This window comes from Choloepus didactylus, chromosome 5 (genome assembly GCF_015220235.1).
Source record: "Choloepus didactylus isolate mChoDid1 chromosome 5, mChoDid1.pri, whole genome shotgun sequence".
Classification (NCBI taxonomy): Eukaryota; Metazoa; Chordata; class Mammalia; order Pilosa; family Megalonychidae; genus Choloepus; species Choloepus didactylus.
Window position 1 is genome coordinate 146,698,439 of NC_051311.1, and position 27,773 is coordinate 146,726,211.

At 42.6% G+C, this 27,773-nt stretch overlaps 1 protein-coding gene across 2 annotated transcripts in view; it reads right to left on the reverse strand.

Annotated features, from left to right (window-relative positions):
- The window catches only part of AOAH (acyloxyacyl hydrolase), a 185,226-nt gene that overhangs the window by 107,210 nt on the left and 50,243 nt on the right, over positions 1–27,773 (reverse strand). For both annotated transcript variants that reach the window (XM_037837087.1, XM_037837086.1), the window contains 2 exons: positions 8,668–8,727; positions 2,910–2,980 (listed from right to left, as the gene is read on the reverse strand). In XM_037837087.1, the coding sequence (XP_037693015.1) occupies positions 2,910–2,980; positions 8,668–8,727 (131 nt within the window). The remainder of the gene's footprint in view (positions 1–2,909; positions 2,981–8,667; positions 8,728–27,773) is intronic.

Sequence of the window (27,773 nt, forward strand, 5' to 3'; positions counted from 1 at the left end):
TTGACATAGGTTATGATAGACTCCATGCATTTAGTAAAAAAGTAGATATGTGGGTTTATGTAGAGAAAAATTAAATAAAAAGAATAGATTATTAAAAGAGTGGACCCTCCTGACTTCCCATTCCTGCAGTAAAAACATACACAGTGTACAACAAGAATTCTGATTAAAACCAAATGACAACATTGCAGTGATGAATGCACAACTATATGAGGTACTATGAACAGCTGATGGTACACCGTGGATGATTGTAGGGTATGTGAATATATCGCAATAAAACTGAATTTTTAAAAAATGACAACAAAAATAAAACTTGACTGCTGTATCCTAGTAACTTGGTAGTTTGAGATCCTATACATTTTTATTTTCGTGATAAAGTAGCACTTTAAAAAGTTATCCCCTCATTTCTTCATTGAATTCCTACTAATGCTGAGCACTGTGGCAGCAGCCAAGGATACACAGTTCACTAAGATATGATATCCTGCTCTCCAGAAGCTTCCAGTCACTGTGGAAGAAAAGTGGACAGGTGCAGGCACCAGAGGAGCTTGGCTGTAGCTACAAACCTGGTCTTTGGAACCAGGCTGCTGGGTTCAAATGCCAGATTGATCCATTCCTTGATCTGTGACATTGGGTGAATTACTTTACCCCTTAGAAAGGGGATGATGTGGTGCCTGCCTTGCAGTGTTGTGAAGATGAAACAGTTAATACCTGTGATGCATTTAGAATAGTTTGTGGAAGTTTTAGTTTTCATTATTATTACTGAGTCACAGGTTTTGAGGAATAAATGAGGCTGATTTTAATGAGCTTTGTAAACCATGAAGCACTGCATAAATTGTGACCTAGTTCAAATTACTTACAAAGGAGAAAAACACAGTTTTTGCTTTTTCATAAAAGAATAATCTCCATTTAAAATTGGGCCAGGAGAATCCTTGGCCGTAGATGCTCTTAAATTCAATTTTTCAAAGGTGGTTCAATTGAAGAGAGGTCACTTTGGCTCAGCTGGGTTCTTTTGGTCTGCGTCTGACACAGTAAACACAGTGATGCTTTCAGCAAGGGTGGAGAGGGCCATCCCTGTGCCTCCAAGGGGGATAGGGGTCTCAGTTCAAAGGGGGCAGGGTAGGGTGAAATGGCTGGGGTCCCAGGAGCTGGCTGCCAGTGTCTCCTTTCACATCTGCTCTTTTCCCTCTGCTCCCCATGCCCCGATGCTTTCTGCCACCCATCCCCATTCATGCCAAAGGACATTGCTACTACTTCTGGGGCCCAGGCCAGCACTTTGGATGACTGGCTTGCAGGGGCTGATGTGGGGAGATGAACCAGGAAAAGTTTTTAACCTCTTGGAGCACTCAGAGCCTCTGAATTTGGGTTGGCATCCTGGCCTTCTCCTCTCCCCAGACATTTTCACAACAGACTGTGGATGTTCAGTGGACTTTCGCTTCCATGAAGCTCATGAGGCAAAGGATGGTGGAATCTGGGAAAGGCATCTCTCAGTCCAGCTGTGTGGCCTGACTCTCACCCCAGGGTCTTCTCACATGTAAAACCCCATGGTGAGATTCAGGCTGACCTAGAGTAGGGTAAAGTAACAGGAAGAACCTGAAGGAGGGCAGAAAACAGGGGTTGGGGCAGATGGTGTGGTCTGAATGAATGTCTCACGGCTAAGAGACATTATTCAGTGTCATGAAAGCCTCATCTGTGCATGTGGCATCCTGTTTGGCACTTGAGCTAGAGCTGAGTGCTGGGAGGATGGAGAACATCAGGAGCCCAGGAGTGGAGTCCACCTGCCCAAGGATCACCTGGAGAACATTCAGAAAAATGGGCTGCTCTCCCACCAGGCCGGGGGCTAGGAATCTGCATTTATAAAACTTCCCAGATGAGTCTGATGTGTGGCCAGAATTTAGTCTATACCTTAATTTTAGATGTGGGGAAACTGGGGCCGAAAGACATTAAGTTCTCAAAGTCGGCTCAGGAGGCAGCACTGCACAGGAGTCAAGAAGACAGACGTTCCCAAAGGACATGTGGAGTTAAGTACACCTGGGGGTGCATCTTGTGTCCTCTAGAGCCTTGAGTAAAGTTACTTCTCTAAGATTCAGCTTCTTCTCTGGGAAATGGGAATAAAAATCATCCCTGCCTCATGGAGTTGTGAGAATTAAATGAGGAAATGTACAGAAACTCAGCACCTGGCACCTCCTAAGCATCAGTATAACCCTGGCAGCAGCTGCAGCTGTCCTACTAGACGCAGCTCGGTGGAAGGTGGAACCCATGCTCCTTTGCCTCATAGTTCAGCATCCCTCTCAGGACACTGGCGCATCTCTTCAAGTTTTGAACAGCGATTGCTATGACATCGAGCAGAGCCCAGACACCAAGGGGAACTGGAGGATGGGATGTTCAACTGAGACAGGAGGGCTTGGGAATTGGGCCAGGGTCTCTGTATTGGGAACTCTGTTCATGGATGTCTGAGCCCGATTTATCAAGTAAGAGCTTTGGCTTTGGGCAAAAACGGTCCCTTCCCAGCCTCATGAGTGCCTTGCATGAAAGTTGCTCAAAAAAGTCCCTGCCCAACCAGTTTCCGACCTTGTCTATATCTTAGACAAAAAGGAGGGGCTGTTTCCAGGTGTGTTGCAAATGAGTGCCGGCCATCAGCCAAGGAAGTGCCACCAGCAGCTTACACTCCAGTTCAGTGCAGAAGTCAAGCTTTGAGATTCAAAGATAGTGGTATCCAATATACTTCCAAAGTGATTTGTTCAGAGATAATTTGTCTTCCACTTTCTGTGCAAGTCATGTTTAGAGCAAGGGACGCTTTCACCTTCAGGAAGATGCCTTTCAAATCTGAGGATTATTTTAGTCATGAGAAAACAGCAACAACCAAAGATGTTATCACAGGTCAGTGCTCAGGAAGATAGAGATAGCATACGTACTATTTAATTTGCTGACAGATCTTGGCCAAAAACGGAAGTGAACAAATATCAGAACCACTTCTAGGATATTTCTGGGGAGGAAAAAAAAAGACAATAGTAATAATAATAAAAACCAGTTGTTTAGGTCAAGAAATGATTCCCCAACTTCCAAAGACCCTTCCTCTCCCACAGTCTAGCATCCTCCGTTTTACTTATTTAAATTTCCCTCTCGTTCCTGCCCCCACACCCTAATATTCAATCTGCCTCCTGTTCTTTGTGTTGGTTTCTCAGCCTGGGAGTTTCACCCAGCCAGCTAGTGCCACCTTCCAGGGCGCCCTCTTCCCAAAAGGGTCCAATTCTCTAATGACAACAACATCCCTCTCCCTCATTCTACCCACGTGCTTTGAAAGAGGATTTGGAAATAAACAACATTTTCAAATAAAATCATTCCATCCTATTACGAGGTAAAATAAAACCTAACGGGAGAGACACAGTCCACGGCTTGGAGAGAAGGAAGGCCCTTCCCGAGGGAGGAGGAGACTGTGCCCAGGCAGCTCCTCAGGCTGCTTGAGGCAAAGGGACTTCAGACAGTGGTGTCCCCAAAACTCCAGATGTTTGACAAACTAAAAACTCTGGCTTCATACTGAATGGTGCTTTTAGAAAGACTGCGGTTTCCACAAAGCCTTCCCCAAATAAAAGAGAGAAGACAATAGGGTAGAAAAAGTTAGGAGCCAGCATAATGAGTGAAGAGAAAGATATAGTTGATACAGTCCTTGGAATTGTTGTGAGTTTTATCATGGGCTGTGGTCAATGGACTTGTGCCCCAGTGAAAGATGTGTTCTTAATCTTAATCCATGTTCCTGTGGGTGCAAATAGGATGTTTTGAAAATGTTACTTCTAGTTAAAGTGGGCCTAGATGAATCAGGGTGGGCCTTGATCCGTATGAATGGAGTCCTTTATAAGCAGAAGAAATTGGGGTGTATTTAGTCAGAGAAGACCACAGAGCCAGAAGCCGGAAGTCAGTGGAAACCAGAAGAGCAGACACGAGGAGAGAGAGAGCATCATGCGACGGGAGGCAGAGATGCAAGCCAGGGAACCCCAAGGGTAGTGGCAAGCTAGCTCCACAATGCTACAGGCTTTGGGGAGAAAGCATGGCCTTGCTGATGCCTTGATTTTGGACCTCTAGCCTCCAAAATGGTGAGACCATAAATTCCTGTTGCTAAGCCAACCCATCATGTGGTATTTGTCATAGCAGCTCTGGCAGACTATGATGTGGGCATTGGCAATATTTTGACCCTGGCAAAGAAGCATTGGAAACTTTTTCGGAATATAAACGAAATGTTTAAGGATCTTTGTGAAGTTTGTCCAGTTTTCTAGGATTAGAGGACCAACCCTGAATAGTTGCCCCATCTACATTGTAAGGGCTCAGAAGAGGCTGTCTGTCCTCACTGAGATTGCAGTCTCGTGGAGGATATGGGTGGATATCTCAGCTCTTAGCACATCCCGTGTTGTCTGCAGCAGGGGAGGGATTTGCAGGGCTCTCTAGGAACCCAGAGGGGCATGAGCAGATGACTCAGAGGTCAGGTAGGAATGAACCAGGTGGGAAGGAAGAAAAAGACACTCTGAGGCTTTGCTACCCAAAGTGCAGTCTACAGACTTGTTAGAAATGTAAGTGATAAGGCCCCACCCCAGAGCTACTGAATTGGAAACTTGGGGAGTTAGGGTCTGACAGTCTGTTTGAACATGCCCCCAGGTGACTCTGATGTCCACTAAGCTTTGAGAACCATTGCCCTAAGTCCTAGCCCCTCAAGGTACCATTCACAGACTAGGAGCAGTGACGCCACCTGGGTGCTGTTTAGAAGTGCAGAGTCTCAGGCCCCAGCCCAGATCTACTGAATAAGAATCTGCATTTTAAGAAGGTCCCCAGGTTGTTGGGGTGCACACTAAAGCCAGAGAAGCCTGACTCCAGGCAGAGAGTACCCTGCACAGTGTTAGAGAGGTATGAGGACATTTGGCATCTTCAGAGACCTCCTCTTGGCTGGAGCATGGGGTTTACTCCAGGGAATATGGTAAACCATGGGGGGAAGGAGACACTACAAGCCTAGGATGCCCAGCACATGTTATCCTGAGGACAGTGGGCATCCTGGAAGGTAATAAGCAGAGAAACCACATTTGCATTTCGGAAATATATTCCTGGGGGTGGGAGGATGGCCTGGAGGAAGCGAGATGGGGCAGAGGAGAGACCCCTTAGCAATAAGAGAGCCTGAAGCCTGATCCCAGGGTTTCTAACCTCAGCACTATTGACATCTTAGGCTGGATAATTCTTTGTTTTGGGGGCTGCCCTATGCATTGTAGGACGTTTAGCAGCCTCCCTGGTCTCTACCCACTAGATGCCAGTTATGAAAACCAAAAATGTCTCCAGACCTTGCCAAATGTCCCCTGGAGGCAAAATTGCCCATAGCACTAATTTAAGGCAAGGGGGTGGGGTGGGGGTGAAAAGGAGGGGTGTTTAGAAGGTTTACTCCAGGGACTTGGTAACCAATAGAGATGGGGACTGTAGGCACATTGCAAGTCAAACACCAGCATGAATGAAAATTATACCACAAACCTGATAGCAGTTTGGAAGTATAGGTACATTTGGACACCCGAAGTCAGAAGTCAGGTTGCATTTGAATGTTTGATATTTACTTTAGTCTAACAGCCTTGGTACAATTAATGGCAAAAGTGATTTTAAAATTGATGGTATCCGATACATTAAAAAATTATGTGGACAGCCTTATGGTTGCTACACAAGAGGTACAATAGGTTCAGAGTTTATAATTTGCACAGCTGTTCACCATCAAAATTCAGCCTGAATGTCACAGCTGTCTTTGACATTCATTTTGCAGAAACTGGGGCTAGGAGATGGGCAATAGATGATGTAGCTTGCCCGGGGACCCCCAAGAACTCCTCCTGTTTACAGAGGTTTTGATTATCAGGTGTCTTCATCACATAGTACAGGAAAGATCAGCCTCTTACAATTTGCTTGTAAAAGACAACTGAAATGCACACAGAGCAACATTTCAGATGCCCTTGCTTGCGTGTTTGCTAGCCCCTTCCTTCCAATTTGAGTGCTGGACAGAGGTAAAATGTGGGTTGTTATTAACTCAGCAGTGGATTTAAAATATGCTTCTGGCTGCATCTAATCCCATCTAAAATGAAAGTCTCAAATCTTGGCTTTCTCCGGGGACAGGAGTCATGCAGCATCTTCAGTTTGCAATCTGTTTACCAGCTTTTGCTTGTATCCTGAGTTTCCCCACACACAAGATTTTAAATGAATACAGAACAACAAACAGGGTTTGAGTAAAGAAAAATGGGGTGGATGGAATAAATGGAAGGTCAAAGGGGAGAGTAATCACTCTTCTTTTGTACACAGCCAACCTGAAATGGAATTTGTACATAGTGAAGTGCTTTTCGACCCTAACCGTATATTAGGATTGCCTGGAATTAGTTCATGAGGGGTGGGACTGGAACAACAGCAATTTTTAAAGGCTCTCCAGCTGACTCCATTACCAGGCAGGTTTGAGATCAGAGCTGTTATGTATAGCTGCACAGGTTGTGCACTGCATTAGTCCAGTGTCCACATAGCCCATGATATGAATGGTGCTCTCTGGAGTTTAGCACTGAGGAGGCTTGATTAAGAGAGACTGGCTTGGCGGAAAGTGTATGGGAACTTGGATATAGCTAGATCTGAATTTAAATGATGGATTTCTCATTTACTGGCTATGTGAAGTAGGCAAATTTCTTAACCTATCTGAGCCTCAGTCCTCTCATCTAAGATGGGCTTGATAGCAAAAACACTTTGTAGGGGGTTTTGTGAGAATGAAATAAGTTATGATTCCAAAAGTCAGGTACTTAGATGTTTAGTGCTCTGCCATACCCAGGGAAGGTCCCTCTGCAGAGCCTCTCAGGGCCACACTGAGATCCAGATCTTCTCTGGAACATTTGATTCTCTTGACAATACTTAAATGTCTCCAATCTGGATTCTCACAGTCCAGCAGGCTGTGCTGAAAGGATATGCAACCCAGAATGTGCTTCTTTCTGACTCCTGGCTGGGTCTGCAGTTTCATCAGGCATCACAATGGAATTAATTGCAGTCAGCCTTCTCAGCATTTTTTTCAGAGATACTTTATTTGCATTTTCTGAATATTTTTCCCTTGATAGCTTTAATCTAGAGAGAAAATAAATTGGGGGAGGCTTTTGGGAAGTTTTTTATTGTTGAATTATTGAGTAAGATTTTTTTTTTTTCTTTTGGCTTCTTGCAAGGAACTATTGGAATCCTGCCCCATGAATTATGCGTACAATGCTGCGGATGGAATGAAAAATTGTAAAATCCTAATTAGCCTTTGCGTTAATGCCAAGGCAGTTATTGTTAGTGAAGTAAACAATACCCTGAGAGTAAGTTTTTAGGCTCACTTTGAGAAGAATAAAAGAGGAAATTTTTTATTCTACATTTCTGATTGACGTTCTGAAGGTTGTGGTCAAGAGTTTCACACAGTGTTTCAATTTCTTGTTCAACAACTTAAGTACATTAGCTGAACTGGCTACTGTTCGCTTTTAATTAGTCACTAAATTAAATAATGATTGGCGATGCAGACATTGTGATTGAGTGATCGATTGTTTAGAAATGGCCAGCATATGTATCACCCTCATACATCCAAACCCATATATCCCCCTGTGTGGGGTTGCCAGATAAGATGTTGCACTGGACGTACTTACACTAAAAAATTAGCTGTTTATCTGAAATTCAAATTTAACTGGGCATCCTATATTTTTATTTGCTAAATCTGGCAACCCTTACCCATGAGGGATTTTTTTCTCCCTTTATTTCCATGTTGCCAAATTAATATACCTTAAATGGATTGCATTGTAATGAATGAGCTTGGCCAGCAAGGAGAAATCAAGGACAAGTTTATGTCCTCTCATCTCTGATGAATGCTTCATGACTGCCAGAATCTTTAGCGTCAAGGATGAGGCTGTTCTTTAATGGTCTGTGTTTCTGCTTTCTTTTCAACTGGGGCAGGTTTGTAGTAGGGCCTAAGTCAAACACTTGTCTCAGTGGTCATTTGTTTGAACTGAACATTCTATCTGTTGAATAAATCATTATTACAAACAGGACACATTAGGGGAGAGTGGTAATGATGATGCTTTTCACTAACATTTCTCAAGCTCTTGGTAAGTTCCAGGCATGATACTGGATGCTTTACACACTTTTTCTCTCTGTCCTCACCTCAGTGCTAAGAGGAAGATACTGGTACTGTCCCATTTTACAGACAAGAAAACTGAGGCCCAGCCCAGTCAAGCACCTTGCCTAATGTCACATTTCTAAGAAGTGGAGGAGCAGGAGGAAATGACCTCCTCCAAACTGGTCTACTGGAGAACAATGGCTCTCAACTGGGGGTGATTTTGCCTCCAAGGGGATATTTGGCAACATCAAGAAACATTTTTGGTTGTCACAGCTTGGTAGGGAGATGTGGGTGGTACTACTGGCATCTAGTGGGTAGAGTCCAAGCATGCTGGTAGACATCCTACGATATACACACAGGCCAGCCAAGGTTGAGAAACCCTGGATTAGAGAGAAGGCAGGAGAAAAACAAGGTCATTTCATTTCTAACTCAACTACTCCATGTTGTGGGCTAGCAACCGGAGTAGCCCATGGTCTTCAGGGTATGAGAGCAGGGGTCAGTGGGAGGGGAGCATGCCAAGAATAAGGCCAGCATTCTACCTGCCAATTACTTACCACAGTCTGGGATTTCTTGACAATTCGTCTTGCCTTCTCCAGTGTAAATTTCCATGTCACCTATAAAAGTAAAGTTAGACACTATTACGACTTGTACCCCATCTTTGCTTTCTGTGTCTTTCCTAAAGTTAGGATTGTAAGTCTACAAGTTTACAATGAAGACATCATTCCGTAAATTTGTTATAAAATAATTCACAAGAAGGCAATTCCATATTAATAACTACTTTAATTTAGGGCTTTGCTCGGTGCCCATATGCTGGGCTAAGCTCTTTTCAAACATTAGCCTTTTTAGTCATCACAACATCCCTAGAGTTATAACCATTTTACAGATGAGGAAATGAAGTGCAGGAAAGTTAAACAGAAATTGGCCTAAGATTCCATAGCTAGTGTCTGGCAGAGATGCAATTTGAAACTCTACCTTCACAATTCCTATGCTACTCTGATTTCCCTAAGTAACTTCTACTTGGGTCTAAAAATCTTCATTGGCAGAAGACTGTAATAGCCAACTTAAGTATCTTGTGCTGCAGCAGCAAATTATTGGTGAGCTAAAGAACAGTTGATTGCCATCCAGGGTAACGCTCCATTTCTTATTTGACTTCTCTTCTCCTGGTTATATCCCTCCCATTCTCTTTAAACTATTTCTAGAGACCTAAGTGCACCTTCCAAGTTGATGCTGCAAAGAAGGCGGGGCTGGGAGGAAGGTGATGCTGGGAGGGGGCTGGGAGATAGGAAGGATTTTTTCCCAGCACTGTTTCCTAATGCCCCCTCCCACCCACCCAACTCAGAGCACACATACCAGTTCTGCCACTTTCCTCCTCCATCTGCTCCCTGGTTGATCTTAATAAAGAAGATCACACATATGGTTCACACACATATGGGTTCAAATCACAGCTCCACTGTTTACTAGCTGTGCAACCTTGAGCAAGTTGTACTCTGAGCCCTTAAGTATCCACATAATTCCTTAACATATAAAATATGACATGTAAATAAAGCCCTGTTTTCCTCATTGGCAACATGGTGATTCTAGCTGCCTATCTCATAAGGGTGTCATGGGAATTCCAGAGCACTGTCAGTGTGGCTGGCCCAATAATCCCTTGCTCAGTAATTGATAGTTTCATTGGAAAACTTCTCTGTTATTCATTCCCACTTCCATCCTCACCCAAATCAGTAGGGAAGCTGAGATTTGGGGAGAGTGTCAGAGTTCTCCCTCCATGTAACTGAGAACATAGTTCCTGCATTTAAACAGCGAAAATAGAGGCTGAAATGGGACTTTCGAGATGGCTGGTGAGCAAGAGAAGGCCTTTTGGGAGATGCTGGCCGTTTGTTGCTAATGGATGTTGAGGACTCAAGTCCCCACTTGACTCTTCTGCTCGTTTTGTTCTCCAGCCTGTGAGCTGCCTTTTTCCACCCCGGAACTACACAATGTTCACTCAACACAGCCGATATTTACAGAGCTTGTCCGTGGGGGTGTCCCTGGCTCCTGGGTTGGAGCCAGTTTTCTAGGATGTGCTTTGGGAAGGAGGGTGGCAGAGCCAGTGGCCACTTTCCCTCTATGGCCAGGCTCTGAAATCCTATCCCTGGGGTCTGCCCCAAATCAGACGCTTCTGGCTCAGGCTCAAAGGATGGCAAACGGCGGCTCTGGTGTCCAAGGAGACAGACCAGCTGATATGTAAGAGTTGTGTTAATAACCTGAGGAAAGAGTACGCTCTCCTGGTGGGTTTGGTTGCCAGGATGCCCTGATACAGGCTGCAGATTTTATAAACAGTGAAACACTCCTGTGCCAGTTGGTAAACAGTTGTGTCCCTGATGTGCCTAGCGTCCCCCACCACTGCCCTGGCCACCCCGCCTCTCCCTGAGACTCCCCAGACCTCCTCCCAGACTGTCAACAGAAGGGTCAGTGTCATGCTACAGCCCAGTGGGTGTCTCCCCGGCTGTGCTTCAGTCCTGCACCCGGCGTCCACCCCAACTGGTTGACAGCAGCGCACAAGCAGTTCATTACAAGCCTGACTTTTAAATGTGGTCACACCTCGGAAAGGCTGCTTAGAGAATGGCCCCATTCAAAAACTGCTATGTTGAATACAATTTTGCCTTTTTCTGGAGATTCCGACAAACCTTGGAAATTCTCCTATTGCATAAAAGTCTCCCCTGGGAGGATTATTGTAAGACAGTAGATCTAAGTGCACATTTCTCTATGGTACCCTTTTTGGTTACTTTTGTATGACCTAAAGTGTGTTGTCCACAATGCTGAAACTTGAGGGTGGTGTTCGTCCGCCTTAAATTATGTGCCTCCTGCTTCTCTGTCCCAGAAACACTCCCACTCTAAGGCCTGGTTCAAACATGTACAGGGCCTAGCATAGTCCTTGATATATAGTAGATGCTCAATAAATAGGGAAATTAAAAAATGAAAGAAAACCTTTATGACAGTACATTAAGCAAGGAAAATAGGATACTAAGTCATATACACTCAGAAGAAAATCCTGCAAAGAAATGTGCCATCATTGTCGTGAGTGATCGTTTTTTTCCTTTTTGTTCTTTTCTGTGTTTTCCAAATTTTCAACAATGAGCACAAATTAAGCAATAAGTACTTTTAAAAAAGAAATCAATCCATGCTGCCATGTTTTTCATTGAAAAAGAAAATGTGCTCACAACACAGGTACGTGGGTGAGGGCCCTGGAGAAGCACTGGCTTCCCCACCCTCAGGGAGTTTCCAGTCTAGCAAGGAGAGGGACTCTGGGCCCTGAACAGAAGTGAGATGAAGCCAAGAGAGGGCCTCAGCAACCTCTTCCTGGGAGGGGCCACCTGAATACCTTTCAGATAAACAATTTGATTGTTTTTTTCCTTAAATGTTTTATTTTTATATAATTTCAAACTTACAGGGCAGTTACAAAAATAATACAAAACCCATACAGAGAACTCCAACATACCCCCCAACCAGATACCCAAATCCACCAATTTTAACATTTTGCCACATATGCCGTATCATTCTATCTATGTCCATTCATCCATCTCTCTCTCTTTCCCTCTATCCATCCACCCATCTCATCTATCTATGCATCCATCACCCATTCCTTTCTCTCTCTGTTTTCTAAACATTTGAGAGTATGTTGCATACAGTTGTATACATCATGCTCTTTGAACACTTAATACTGCCATGTACATTTGCTAAGAATAAGGATATTCACTTATGAAATCACCTTAAGTTATCACTTCACCTTGAAGTTATCAACTTCAAGAAATTTAACACTGATTTAAAGCTTACAGTCTGTATTCCTATTTTTCCATATCCCAATAATGTCCTTTTGGACATTTTCTCTTCCATTATTAGATCTAGTCCAGGATCATGTATTGCATTTAATTATCACTGTCTCTTTATTCACTTTTTTTTTAAATTGTGGAAACATATATACAACATAAGCTTTCCCATCTTTACCACTCCCAAGCATATCATTTAGTGGGATTAATCACCACATTCACAATATTGCTTTACCCTTACCCGTAGCCCTTTCCAGAACTTTCCCATCACCCCAAACAGAAACTCTACACCCATTATGCATTAACCCTCTCTTTACCCTGGTAACCTGTACTCTATTTTCCATCTCTATGAATTTGCATATTCTGGCTATTTCATCTAACTGGAATCATATAATATCTGTCCCTTTGTGTCTGACTTCCTTCACTTAACATGATGTCTCCAAGGAAGCAATTAAATTTTAATGTAGCTCAGCTCTCTTGGGGCTCAATGTTAGTGGGAGGTGAGATGGTTTAGAAGCTTTCTGGATCCCAGAAAAGTATGTTCTTCAGTTTAATCCATTCCTGTGGGTGTAGACTTGCTGTGGGTGGGACCTGTTATTTCAGTTGAGATGTGACCCACCCCATTCAAGGTGGGTCTTAATCCTCTTACTGGGGTCCTTTATAAGAGGATACAAGCTACAGGAAAAAATAAGAGATGAAATTAAGAGAAGCTCACAAAAAAAGCCCCAGAGAACTTTAGAGAAAAAAAGCCACAGATGGAGAAGCCAGAAGCTGAAGTAACAAAACCTGGGAGAGAAGGACCAGCAGACATTGTCATGTGCCTTGCTATCTGACGGAGGAGCCCAAGCTTGCTGGTGACTGGTATTCAGAGAAAGTATTGTCCTGTTGATGACTTAACTGGGACACTTTCATGGCTCTAGAACTGTAAATTTGTAAGCTAATAAAATCCCCATGTTAAAAGCCAGTCCATTTCTGGTATATTGCATTTTGTCACTTTAGCAAACTGACACAGGGAACTAAAAATATGAAGTGGCAAGTGCTACACCAGAAGCCTTTAGGTCTCACCCTAATGCTGGGGTGTCTGGCTGCCTCCCTGGTCCTCCCTCGGAGGCTGAGGGCAGCAGGAAGCGAGGGCCAGGCTGGAGGGAAAGGCACCGGCCTGTGCCAAGCAGGGGAGTCTGAGCCTCCATGAGCAGGGACAGGCTCCTAGTCCCAGACAGCCATCCAAACCCACTCATCTACTCTACACCCAGTTCCAAATACCAGTTACAGTGACTAACGGGGAAAATGTAAATTTCTGCTGGAAATTGGGGAAGGGTAGGAATCCACAAACAAGAAAATCTGAAGTATTTCTGCAAGGTGAAGTTTCAGTGACACCAAAGTGATGCAAAGATGAAACAGCTGGGCTTTTACCACATTCAAAGGGGATGGCCATGTGGGGAGTAAGTGAGGGAACCCTAGAAGAGAATCCCACTAGCTCCCCTAAGTTTGGAGGAGCAGGGGTTGGAAACTAGTGCTGATGGAGTGACTGCCTGTGGGGTGCACACTTCTTGCTACAAAGATGTGGAGAAGGGCCCAGGAGTGGCCTGCAGGCAGAGCCTTGGGCACTCACAGCTGACCCTTGACAAGCACTGCACACCATAGGCTGCTCCCAGTCCAGTGGTGATAGACTGGTCCTGCAGCTGCATTTGCAGTGCACCCTATGGAAGATTGGGAAAGTGGCAACTGACTTGACCAAACGATAAAGTGTGGAGCCTAGTAAGCCTTATCAGCCACCTTTGGCTCCATCCCTGGGCACCACCAGAGGCTAGAGAAGGGGGCCCTGCCTGGCCGACTTGAAGCTGCTACAATCAACACACGCAAGGGATACTGGGAACTTGTGGTCTCATGGGGCAACAGGTCAGTAAATCAGTGACTCCAGGTTGGGGTGTTGGAGCCCTGGAGAGCTGCGCATGGTCACAGAGGTGACTACATACTCACACTGAGGGGACTGGAAAGCTTCTCAGAGGACATGCAGCTTGAGCAGTGCTCTTGTTTGGGTCTGTTACCGCCCCCAGGTACACATTCTGCTTGCTTTACAATGAGGTAGGCTCAGAGAGGCTAAGCAACCTGCCTAAGATTGCACAGCTAGCCCCATCAGGAGTCAAGCCCAGGTCTTTCAGTCTTCAAAGCCCATATATTTTCTGCTCTTGTAGACCACCCTTGATGATAACACAAATGGAGTTTCTGGTCTTTGAAACTAAGAGCAGACCCTGGAATCACCATTCTGAAAGGTGCCTCCTGTTGGATAACTTTTAAGCTGCAACACTGGCATTTCGTGGGCAATAACTCAGAGCTCCTGAGGGCAAAGGCTCTGGGCCATGACTCTGGGTCTGCCACAATGTCTTCATAATATTGAGCACATAGTAGTAGGCAACGAGAACCTGTTGGCTTGAATTCACAAGACCATTAAAATGAAAGTGACTAAATAGAAACTGGGAAAGGGCTTTATCTGTCAGATATTTAGTCATTCCTTTATCAGTCTCCATTACCAGTTCCAAGGCAGCGGAGCACGTACCAAGGACGGGAATATGGAAGGTGGAGGAGTTGTATAAAAATAGCATAAAAATTACGTTTTCCCCTATAAGGACTTCACAATGAGTGAGGGAATAAATGTACATGTGTGAGTATATTAAAACGAGGAATATAAAGAAGACAGAGAAAAGGAAAAATCTACCAGGAAAAATAGGAGAGCCAAGAGGTCTTCGAGAGGAAGCAACTTATGTGCTGACCTTTCAAAAAGTGGAGGTGGAATAAAGGGGAAGGATATTGTAAACCGAGGCCGTCTCGGGGGTGAGTAAGGTGGAGGGTCTGGCTGCCCAAGAAGCCTGCGAAAGTGAGTTATAGTTAGCAGAAGGGCTTGAATGTCATGGTCAAAGTTTGATCTTTATTTCAAAGGTAGTTGTTGGCTCCTGAGAGTTCTGAGTAGAGGCGTGTCAAGTTAGTGACAAATAAGTTAAAAAAAAGAAAAAAAAGTAAAATTGAAAAAAAGATCAAAGCAACACTTTCTCCTATATTTACTAATACAAAATGTACTAATATCAATATTAAAAAACCTAATGAAGGCCCACTCCTTTTTTCCCCAGAAGAAAACTGACGTGAGGCCTCAAAGACATTTGGAAAAGCTAATTAGTTTGCCTGTTTTAATGACAAGTGAAGGGGGCAAATTGTAGGCAGTGTAAAAGGAAAATAATTCCTCTCTCTCCCTGGTAACTTTTTCACTGCTGGCCATTTTGTATTTAAGCCTATTTCTAAAGTATGAGGACAACTCTCCATTTTCTGAAAAATTGAAACTTCGGAATGGAGGATGCAATTCTAATGAGTGGTTGGAGAAAAAGTTTGGAAATGAATTGTGAGCTGGACATAAAACTCTGTGGTTGGAAGCCAAAGTGGTGTTTATGGCTCAGCTAAAGCTATCACCCAAGAGAGAGGCAGATTCTCAGTCAACAATGCAGGACTCTGTCTGGATGCATTCATTTGATCCTGCAGTTTGTTATGGTCAAATCTTTTCAGGCTCTCATTCTTTTCTCCCTTTGGTTATCATTTTTCCTTATTCCAGCTTCAATATTTAATACCCTCTTGAATGAATTGCAGAGGGTAGCATCACACAGACTCAGAGAGATATAAATCTGGGGCTTGTGGTCCAAAGAACTATGGCTATAAATTTGGATTTCTTTACTTGAGAACTTGGCAAATGCCCAAGGACAACATGGTGTGGCAACCCCTCAGTGTGCAAAAGGGAGAGGACTTTTGTTCGCTCATCAGAGCACACAAACGCATACACCCACAGCAGCTCTCTGGAACACTTTCAACTAGAATGGTTTAAGTGTCCATCCAAACCAGAGCCAGCCCGAAGTCTTCAGGTAAGAGATGTGGCTTGGTGAGCACTGGCTACTCTCGCTTTCCATAGTGATGATGGTTCTCAGCCCTGGGCTCTGAGCAGTTTGGATGGTGGGATTAGCAAGGGACAAGCACTCGTTTCCATAGTTTTGTGGGTAAAGGGGTGCCCTGGCAGGGTTTGTACTCTTTCAAGCATTAGCCAAATGGGGGCCCAAGCAAAAGGAAGAAAATTTGTCTAATTGATTTAGTAGTTCAATGTGGGTGAAATGTTATCTTCAGTAATACTGTACTTTTCACTCTATCGTGGTCTCCATTGTTACTTCCCATGTAAATGAATTTGGATTCTAGAGTGTTTGTGGGTTTGAACCCTGGCTTCATCACTTACTAGTTGTTTGACCTTGGGCAAGTTACTTAAGAACTCTTAACCTCAGTTTCCTCATCTGTAAAATGGGGATGATAATAGTATTACTGTGAGTATTAAAGAAGGTAGTACTTCTAAAGTGCGTAGAATAGTGCTTTGCATTTAGTAAGCATGATATTAATGTTAACTGTACTTGGTAGTGTTATTTGGGTTTTTAGTCACCAACACACAGCTAGGAAAATTACACCAGTTGCAACATCAGCCTACATGAATGTGTGCTAATTTTCAATGACCCTGAAAACCACCCTGAGAGGAAAGTGTTCTTTTTCCCATTTTACAGATGAGAAAGCTGAGGCTCAGGGATTTTACATAATTTAACCAGGGAAAACTAGGGAAACCAACTAGAGATGTTTTCTCTGGAGAAAAGATAATTCATGGGAGATAGGGAAGTTCCTTCCAATAATCGATGTGGGTGGGAAGTAATATCGTTCTGTGTTATTTTGTAGGGCTGAACTAGAATCTTTGTGTGAAAGATAAACATAGTTCTCAAAATAATGAGCAACTTCCTAGAAATCAGAGCTCTAAACCAATGGAATGGGCTGGGAAATCCCTGTCATTGGAAATGGTCTAGTCTTGGCCAGACAGCTCAGAGCAGGTTTCTTCATAGAAGGGTGGATTCCAGCATTCGATGGGACATTTGACTAAATTAGCTAAGATTTCTTCCAACACTAAGCTCTTTATCTGGTACTCTTTATTTACCAAATAGCTTATTGGGGTGTTATAGAAACAATGAATACAATAGCAAAAAAGCTACCGTTTGCCATATATAGAACATTATCTTCCCAGCATTATCTCATTTATCCTCACTACAACACTATCACAGTTACTATTATCCTATTTTACAGACGAGGCAAACCGAGGCTTGGAGTGGATAAATAATTTGTTTAAAGTCACAGAGCCAAGAAGTGGCACATTCCAGACTCAATTCAGACTGTTTGGCACAAAACTCCTGCTCTTACTCCTGCTCTGAGAGATGCTAACAGGTATGTAGAAAAGGAATGTGGGTTTTTTTTTCTTCTAAAGGTAAAACACTAAACCCTGCACCGAGAGAGCCACAACACACATTTAGCATATTCAACAGTTTGAGCTGTCTGTGGTAAGGAATACTGTTCGTACCAGCATTTCCTAAACATTTCAAGGTTTTGGCTATAGTACATTACACTATGTTGACTAGATGGGAAAACATGTTAAGGACCAATGTATTGGGGATACTCAGGGACTCAATTAAAATTTCACTTGAAAATTTAAGAGTATTGGTGAATTGGACAAGACATATTCATTAACTGGGCGTTCTCAGGTTCTGTGATGTGAAAGAATTGAATTCTGGTGCACTTAGGGAGGAAGTAAAGAAAGATAGTATTTTAGGTATGAGTTTCTATAGTGAACAATTTTTCGTAATCAAGTTCTCTGCATCAATTATAGCAGCAGTAGATTTGAAAATTACAGAAAGTAGTTTTTTGTTCACTTCACACTTTTGACAGCAGTGACAGGCTCCCCTAAAGGAGAAAGCCCCTGGGAAGTGAAATGACAATTTTAGATGTGTGTTTTCTGTTGTCAGAGAGCATTCATGTGTGAGGGGGGATAGGGGCAAGTTGGGGGTGAGGTGGAGATCACTGACTTACTCTGAATCTTTTCCAAAAGTTTGTTAGGACAAGTTATGCTTCCCACCCAAGTTCTGTGGTGTAAGTTGATCTGAAATACTGGAGTGAGACTTGAAAGAAAACAATGTCCAAAGGAGTTTACCATCCACTGAAAGAGATAAGTACATTAATAATCCAGTATAAGGCAAACTATAAGAACAAAAGGGAAGTACATAAAAGGACTTTAAGGCTATTTCTTTTAAGTAAGGAGACAAAGGCAAGGAGCACCACTGTTTATGAGTGTTTATCAAATAGTGACATGTCTGGCCTTTGGGTAGAATTTGCTGGTCTGTGATCCACTGTATCTTACAGTGGCTATTTTCCAATACCTAGGAAATCCCAATTTGATTTTCAGATTCTTATATCACCCAGTTATGCGGAATAAATGAAGTCAGTTTATTTCACTTTTTTCTTTCAGGGAGTAAGAGAGAGAGAGAAAGGGGGGTGGGGGAGAGGGAAGACACTACCATTAACTGCATTCTCTTTTATTGCCGAACGTCTCTTCTTCATACATGTTTTACCATTAGCTAAATTATCATCTTTCCTTCTCCTACGCTAAACTTGCATTGTATAGCTAATTAGTATGATTGGTACATTTAATTACGTTCTTGCTATTGTTTCCTTTTCTCCAGGCAACACCTTAACAAAAAAAAAGGGCCTTATTTTAAACAGCACTATCCCCACCTACTCCTTTCTTGACGTTGTTATTAACTGGTTTTACACCATCGCTGCCCCCGCCTTCAGTACAATGATGGTGAAGTTCACGTGTCCACTTGGCTAGGTTATGGTGTCCTGTTGTTTGGTCAAGCAAGCACTGGCCTGATTATTACTGTGAGAGTATTTCATGGATTTAAATCATTATTCAGTTGATTGCATCTATGGCTGATGACATTTACAGTCAAACTAGGGAGAATGCCTTCATCAGTGAGAGAAGTCTCCTCCAATCAGTAGAATGCCTTAGAGGGAGCTGATGGTTTTAGCTGCCAGAAAGAAGACTTTCTATCTCTACTTCAGCAGCCAGCTTCTCCTGGCGAATTCATCAAAACCTTCACTGGAGTTCCCAACTTGCACCCTGCCCTACAGAATTTGGATTTTCCAATCCCCATGGTCATGTGAGCCAACCTATGCATATATCCTGTCAGTTCTGTTTCCCTGAAGAACCCTGACGAATACAACTGCATACCAACTCCCACTTCTTCTAGAGGTGTCAAATACCAGACATTGTATATACTTTATCTCTAAACTTTATACCAACCCTGCAAGGTAGAAATGAACAATTCTTAACCCCAGTCTATAGATGAGGAATCCAAGGCCCAGTGCTCTCAAGTCAATTGTCCAAGGCTGCAGCAACGGATACCTCTGTTCCACTGTAACTATTTCTTCGCCAGGGTCTGGGCAGGTGCACAAGTTCTCTAGTGCTAGACCTCCTGGGCCATTCTCAAGCTCCTACATTTCCTATCCATAGAATGTTGTCCTACTCTTTAAACAAATGATTTACGGTCAATAATTGGGTTAGTGAGATGGTAGGCATGGTGCAGTCATTAGGCTGACTTAGGTCAGTTGTTCTATAACAGTATTTTAACTTTTAATATTATGCCATTGTGTTCAGGTGGCTAGGTCAGTCTTGCCCAATACTACACAATTAATCTACTTGATCGCTTCTGTAACAAATTACCTCAAATTTAGTGGCTTACAACAATGCAAATTTATTCTACTGTAGTTTTGGAGGTCAGGAGTCTGGAATGAGTCTTCCAGGCCTAAAATCAAGGCCTCGGCAGGCCAGGTTCCTTCTGGAGGCTTCAGGAGAGAATCCCTTCCCTGCCTCTCCTAACTTCTAGAGGCTGCCTGTATTCCTTGGCCCAGGGCCACATCCCACTAATCTCTCACTTCAGACAACACATCTCTTTGACTGCTTTGATCTCCTGCCTTCCTTGTGAAGGAACCTTGTTATGACATTGGGCCCACCTTGATAAACCAGGAAACTCCCCACCTGAAGACCCTTAACTTAATTACACGGGCACAGTCCCTTTTGCCATGTAAGGTAACATATTCACAGGTTCTGGGGATCAGGATATGGACATCATTAGGGGATTACTATTTTTTCTACACGCTATTTTTCAACAAATATTAATTGAGCACTTAATACATGCAGTGAACTGTGCTGGGCTCTGGAGAAAACCACAGGGAGCAACACTGTGTTTAAGAAATAACAGAGATTATCTGTTCTCATGGAGTTTACATGCTAATGGAAGAGGCAGGCATTAAGTAATAATATTTCAATTATTTAGTACATTGTACAGTTGCTTAATACAAATGTAATAAGTGCTGGGAAGAGAGGATCCTGGAGAACCTGGTTTAACTTGGGGCCTCAGGAGAAACTTCTGGAGGACATGTCTTCTGAGCTGAGCTCTGATATGGATGATTGATTAGGTAAAGAGAAGGGCAAGACTGGGAGACCAGTGCTTACAACTTGAAAATTCAAAGGATCTTTTAGAACTGTTCAAATTCATTAGGGTCATTAGCTTCTCTTGTGCTGAAGGTAGAAATAAGCACATTTTCAAGAGAGAAATAGTTGTCACTTTTTGAACATCTCAAAAGCAGTCAAGAAACATTTTCAAATCTTAAATATCATATAAGTACCTTCGTTGGAATCATACGATTTCTTCTACTTATCAGAAGTCAAGAAGAACTTAACATTTGTACCCTTGCCATCCTTTCAAGACTCTTGACATTTATATGAGCTTAATGGCCCTTAAATAAGTTTTTAAATATGTCAAAGAAATAAACTCCCCAAGTTTCTAAATATGGGCTTTAACAAAAAAGCATCTTGGGCTCTGGCAGGCTCCTTTGAAATGCTTGGAGAACAGATTGAACAGTAAGTAGCCCATCAGTCCAAGCAGAATTTCAAAGCTCTCGTTAGTTTTGTCAGAGCTTTAAACCTTCAGATATTCAGGGAGCAATTTAATTTAGGGCGTTCAGATATTTAAAGCTTTCCTGTTTCTGTGCTAATTTCTTGTCCTTTGAAGAGTTTTGTGGAGGCAAAATACGTAAGAAGGAGATGAAATCGCATTGTTTTAATTTTCACTTATTTAATTGTGAGAAAGGGTGAGCATTTCCCCCTAGATATTTGGTCCTTTGTTCTTCTTTTTCTGTAAACTAAAAGTTTGTGAACTTTGTCCAGTTTTTGCTATGATTTTATAAGAGTTCTTTGAATAATAGAGGAAATAATTCTTTGTGTGGTATATTACAAAACATTCTCCCAGTTTGCCATTTTTTTTGACTTTGTGTATGGCAGGTTTTTACTAGTCATATGTATAAATATTTCCCTTTGTGACTTTTGAACCTTTGTTCAGGTTTTTCTTTTATGGTACTCTTCTTTATGTTTCAATCTAATCCATTTGGGATTTATTTTGCTAGAAGGAAGAGATAGGCATATAATTTAATTTTTTTTTTCCCCAAATGGCTAGTCTTTTGTCCTAACCATTTATTGAATAATCTAGTGTTTTACCCCTGACTTGAAATGCTATCTTTATCAAAAAACAAGAATCTCAAATGCATTTGGGTTTATTTCTGGACTCTATAATCTATTCCATTTTTAAGCTGATTTTTCTGTATCTGGGCCATCCTCTCTCATTTGCTTTACTGTTCATAATTTTCCCAGATGTTTAAAAATGAACTTCGAAAATATTGTCAAGTAAACAATTCCACAACCAACAATTGGCTTGAGTATTGATCTCCCATCTGTAAAACTGGGATAATGGAATAACCTTGCAATTGTGTGGGAGGATTTAGTTGATGTATGCCAAGTGCTTAGTCCAGCTCCTGGCATGTTGCAAACACTCGAATGGTGGCTGTCATTGCCTTTTATTTTTCAGCTCTTGATGTATACCTGTCACACAATAGGAGTTCAGCAAATGTTAATTAAGAGAATGAAAGATCTATGCCTTAAAAGCCTGTCATCTTCAGTGGAGACCCTTTTAACTAGTACCACTTCTTGTCTCAGTGACCAAAGATATGGTTGACTTCCAGTCGTGGGTTTAATTAAGCTGGATAGTTTGGAAAACTTTATTGACTCTTCCAGAACATTAAGGTACCCAACAATGTTCCAAAGCCATAGGTTATTCTTTCTTGGATGAAGATTCACTTCAGAAACATAGTCACAGTTGAAGATTAGCCATCACTTAAGAAGGAAATTTTCTTAACCTGAAGCTCTGATGATCACAAAAGTAGCTTCCTTCTTGTTTAAAATTTGTAGTCTTCTAGTCTTGTATGTGTGAGAAAACACGTTCTTATAGTATCCAGTCTGAGGGTAGAGGGCAAAGGCAGAACAAACCTAAGCTGTGGAGGTATACCAGACAACCAAACAGGACAGAGGAGTTTATTTCTATTTAGTATGGTTTCTGAGCTATTAGTTTGCTAGAATTGTCAATGGCAGCCATGGAAGTGCCAATGTAATAGATGATGATGCCAGAGGAAGTAATTTCCTTTCCTTGTGACAAGAGATTCTGTTGAACTGAGATCACTTAATCAATGTTTATTTTCTGTGCACTTAACACACAAAAAAGCAACTTATAATTTCATTTCGGGGAGGACATCAGTCAAACCCAAGTTGAGGGACATTCTAGAAAATACTTCACCAGTCCTCCCCAAAGCTGTCAAGGACATGAGAAACAAAGAAAGACAGAGAACCTATTCCAGATCAGAGTAGACTAAGGAAACATGACCGCTAAATGGTGTCTGGGATTGGATCCTGGAACAGAAGGAACAGAAAAGGGCCTTGAGTGGGAAAAATGGTGGAATCTGATTAAAGTTTGGGGCATAGTTAATAGTAATGTACTGACGCTGGTCTCTTTAGTTTTGACTCAGATGATATGAGATGGTGACATCAGGGTGCACTGAAGCTAAGTGGGGGTGTCCGGGAGCTCTGTACTATCTTGGCAACTTTCTGTAAATCTAAAAGTGTTCCCAAATGGAAAGTTTATTAAAAACAAAACAGGGTTTGGGGAAGATTTGATGATAACACACCTGAATGCATGTCGTGGGCCCACGGGTCTAAACACATCATTATTATTATGAACACAACAGCACTGTTGATTGTACAGAATGAAATTTAGTGATTAATGGATCTTAGAAAATATTCAATTTCCCGCCTGTCTGTGATTTTCCCCTAAATCTCACTACCTGAGAACCTATGAAGAGATACCAGATGCTTTATCTGACATGTAACATTACAAACATAAACGTAAATTCCTGGTGTCTATTTTTCAGTCAAACAAGAATGTGTCTTGGGTCCCTTTCTCATAAAAAGAGAGAAAACTTACTCTCTCCATAGCTATTTATGTCAGCTTCTTGGTGGGTTGGATCCCAGCGGAACACGACTTCCCTGTGTGTACATCCACTCCCACTCACTCAGCATCGGACAGCATCTGGCTCCCTGGAAATCGGATTCACCTTGGAAAAACCCTTTCAAAGTTCGTGTTGCCTCCTGCCCAGTAGTTTAAGTGTGCTGGAAGCCCCTGGGAAATAAGAGCCCATCTCCACGCAGGGCACATGTTCTAGATATAATTCCCTTTTATTGTGGATCAGAGTGGTATGAAGTACGTCTTGAGTGTGCCTTCAAGATGTCTGTAAATGCAGCATGTCCTGCCAGTGCAAGTGGTGTTTAGGAAGGGGGATCTCAGAGTGAGGTGACCCAGGAGGGAGCAACTGCAACCTGGGGAGGCTCCTACAGGGTAACACTGGGATCTAAAAAAGAGAGGCTTAAAGAGCCGCAGGGCACAGGAGGGAGCCGCATTCAGTTTTCAGTTTGAGAGCTGTGGTGTCAGAATCACTCTTATGTACACACTCTCATACACTGTGGCGGTTTGGATACATTATGTCCCCTACAAAAGCCATGTTCTTTTAATCCAGTCTTATGGGATATTTGGATTAGGTTGTTCCCATGGAGATGTGATTCACCCAACTGTCGGTGAGACATTTTGATTAGATAGTTCCACTGAGGTGTGGCCCTGCCCATTCAGGGTGGGTCTTAATTAGATCAGTTAATTAGATCTGTTAAGAGGAACAGGAGCCAACAGAGATGCTTTAGAGATGCTTGGAGATGCACACAGACGACGTTTTGGAGATGCAAAGCTAAGAGATGGAGCCCAGAGTTTACCCTGGAGAAGCTTAGACAGGACCCCCAGGTGCTTGGAGAGAAATGCCCTGGGAGAAAGAAGCAAGGATGCACAGGAGCTGAGAGAGAGGAGTGAAGACAGAACACCAGAGACATTTTGGAGAAAGCCATTTTGAAACACAATGCGGGAACCAAGGACCAGCAGACGCCAGCCACATGCCTTCCCAGCTGATAGAGGTGTTGTGATGCAATTGGCCATTCTTCAGTGAAGAAATACTCTTGTTGATGCCTTAGTTTGGACACATTTATGGCCTTAGAACTGTGTAAATTTGTAACCTAATAAATCCCCTTTATAAAAACCAATCCATTTCCGGTATTTTGCATAATAGCAGCTTTAGCAAACTGGAACACACACACAGACACACACCAGCAGTGGATGCCCCATTTCATTTGCAAATGAAGGGAGGGGCTGTAAGACTAATTCCCCCAAAGTACATAACACAAGACCATCTGGTTGGTCTTTGCAATGTAGCCTGTGGTTTTCTTTTCTCTCTCCTTTCCTCCTCTCCCTCCTCCCCACTCCTCTCACCTCCCTCACTCCCTCTGTCCTTTTTTTCTTTATTTTAATGCCAGTTGAACACTATGGATTGTGTTTTGCTTTAATTAATAATAAATGGAGTCTGTTGTTTGTGGACTGGCAAGAAGTGGGTCTGGAATTTTAACTATGCTGCATTTGCTAAATCGACAGGTGATTCACTGAGATCCCAAACGCGGGGATCAGAGTTAGAGGGCTGCTGCTCTCCCTTGCTTGTTCTTAGCTTAGCTTCATCTCTTAGCTTAGCATCTCCAAAATGTCCCATTGCAGAGGGAGCCCCTTCACCCCCTCCAGGCCTGCAGTGTACACTTCATTGGGATTAGCTGCATGTTGGGGGGCATGGCTTGCATCACGGAATTTATATTTTACTGGAATCCAAAACACAAGGCAAGCAGGACAGGGAGCCTGCTGAGTCCTGCATGCAAGGAAGTAGCTGGTCTGGGAGAGGTGATTTTGGTGCCTTTTGAATCAAAGTAATAAAACCCAAGGAGTACCAGTGAGGCATGGAACCTAGCGAATAAGAGCTTGGACTCTGAAAGCAAACAGGGTTGGGTTGAATCCTCTTTTTGCCACGTGCTAGCTGTGTAACCTGGGCAAATCCCTTACTGTCTCGGTTTCCTCACTTGTAAAAGAAATACACCCTCATAGCATTGTTTTGAGGATTAAATGCAATCACACATGTAAAGCACAGTGCCTGGCCTGCTGTTAACATGTATATACTGCTGCTTTTTCCATATTATCCATATGTCAAGTATGTGCCTGGTGTAATGGAGGGAAAAAAGATGGGCAAGCTCCAGATCTGCTACCCCAGCATGCTTACATCCTACTAAGGAAAGCTACAGAATCTCAGTGTCTTAATATCTCTGTGCCTCAGTTTTCTCACCTATAAAAAGTGAATAACAATATCTACTTCATAAGATCAAATGAATTAATACATATAAAACATTTAGAACAATACCTGGCACATTGTAAGTACTCAAAAAAAAAGTTAATATCATGATGATGATAATGAGGTGAGTTAACATTTTGTTGGGAGAATTGGGCACTATTTCAGGGAGAAGGTGACAGCTGAGATGGGCTTGAGGGATGGGCATAGTGCTAAGGCCATTCTGGGTGGAGGGCATGGTTAAGACCAAAGGTGCAGAGGCGGGAAGGTTGGGGTGGGCTCAAGAGAGGGTCAGTCACTCCCTGTTTGTTTGCAACATGGGATACAGCAGAATGAGAGTGGAAGGCAAGCCTGGAAAGACCTTTGGAGGGTCCTAAAATGCTAAGCAAAACTTTGTACTTAATTATGTGGGCAAAGTGGAGATCATAAGCTCGGGGCATGAACATGATCAGGGGTATGCATTGGAAAATTAGTCTGGTTATGCAGAATTTCTATTAGTGATGCAAGTGAGAAGCTAGTGGCACTTCATTCATTCAACAACTATTTCTCTGCTATGTATAAGGTACCATCTTATGTATCTGGTATACAAGGATGAACGAGACAGAGTCCAACCTCCTGGATTCAGGAAAATGGCGCCTGGTGGGAGAGATGCACAGGCAATCATGCTGATAGTTATATGATTTTAAATGGGGCAAGTTTAATGAAGGGATACACAGGAGCTATGACAAAAGGGGCATTATATAGGAGTCAGGGATGGCCTCCCTGAAGAAGTATATGTAAACCAAGGGCTTAAGGAATCCACCAGGTTGAAGAAGGGAGGGGGAAATTGCTTTCCAGGCAGAAGAGGTGGGGGTAGGGTGACATGATGATATTTATCTTATAGAAAAGTAATTTCTGGGGTCAGTGTGGAAATTGGATTGGAAATAGGGCAAGAGCAGATTCGGTTGGATTAACGGGGAAGTGATGGCTGGCATTACATCAAAAGATGATCGTGTGAATCCTGCACACAACACAGTACACCCCAACCTGGATGAATCTCGGACTAAAGAATCCTGACACAAAAGAGAACATTGTTTGATTCCGTTTATTGTGAATGTCCCTAACATTCAGTTTCCTCAACTGTGAAATGGAGTCATAATGAAGCATGATGGCAGGATTTGGGGACTAAATAAGCTGAAGCATAAGCCTCTTAGTCCAGCGCCCAGCTGCAGGGAGGGCTCAGGGAATGTGGATTATTGCTACGAAAGGAAACCTCAGAGGCAGAGGGGCAGAAGCTGCAGAAGGTTACGCCGACTGTCCGTTTTGTCTGGTTATCCTCAGAGATGGAGGCTAGTGAGGGATTTGAAGATGAGGGTGAAAGGAATGATGAGGGAGGGCTTCCCATGTGCCCTGGTGGGAGCTGGGCATTTCTGGGAGGAAATCCTCGACCTCCTCCTGCAGTCTACTAAGAGGATGGTTAAATTGATCCAGAGTTGGGAATTGAAAAGAGGATTGTGACAGGAAGATGAGAATAAAAGGAAATTTGGAGTATAATTGTCACAGTATATAAAAATCAAGAACTATATAAAAATGTCATTTTAAATAGGATAGTTTAAAAGTGAATATTTTGTGGCTATGTATTGCTGTGGGTATAATGGATATATAATGTGATTTATTTAAATGTATACAGAAGTCATAAAAACTCACATCACTGGCCTTCATGCACAGTGAAATGTTTTCTCCTTACACTATCAAATGGCAGATGTGATGATACAGTATTCACATGCTAATTGACCACATGAATGATTTTTTTTTTGTTAAAATTAGCTAACTCTTCTAGAAACCAGTGAAGCCCATGGCTTCTCAAGAGGAATTAGGGGAAATTTATTTGGCACTTAGCCAAAGACTGAGAAGGCACAAAAATAATACCCAGTATCTCAAACATCTGCATCTCTTTCTTCCTGTTCAAGGAAACAGGTTTATGATGTGTAATCTTGTCAGTCAACAAAATCATGTTCATTACTTAGGTCACAAAGTGTTAAAATGGACTTTATTTCAATGCTCATAAAAAAGAAATTACAATTAAAATAGAAACCTGTTTTGTTATATACAGTTCTGGGAAAGAAGGAATAGGAATATATATATTTTTATAGGAAACTTCTGAAAATCAATATTGTGCAGCCTAATGAGATTTAATATTACATTCTCATCCATAGCGTGGGCAGGGAATTATGTCAACATTTGTAGCCTTATCTCTGGCTGCAGTACAATTAAAAATTGCCAACAATGATGTAATGCAGACAGGGTATTCTGATCAGCTATTTCTGAATAGCAGTGAT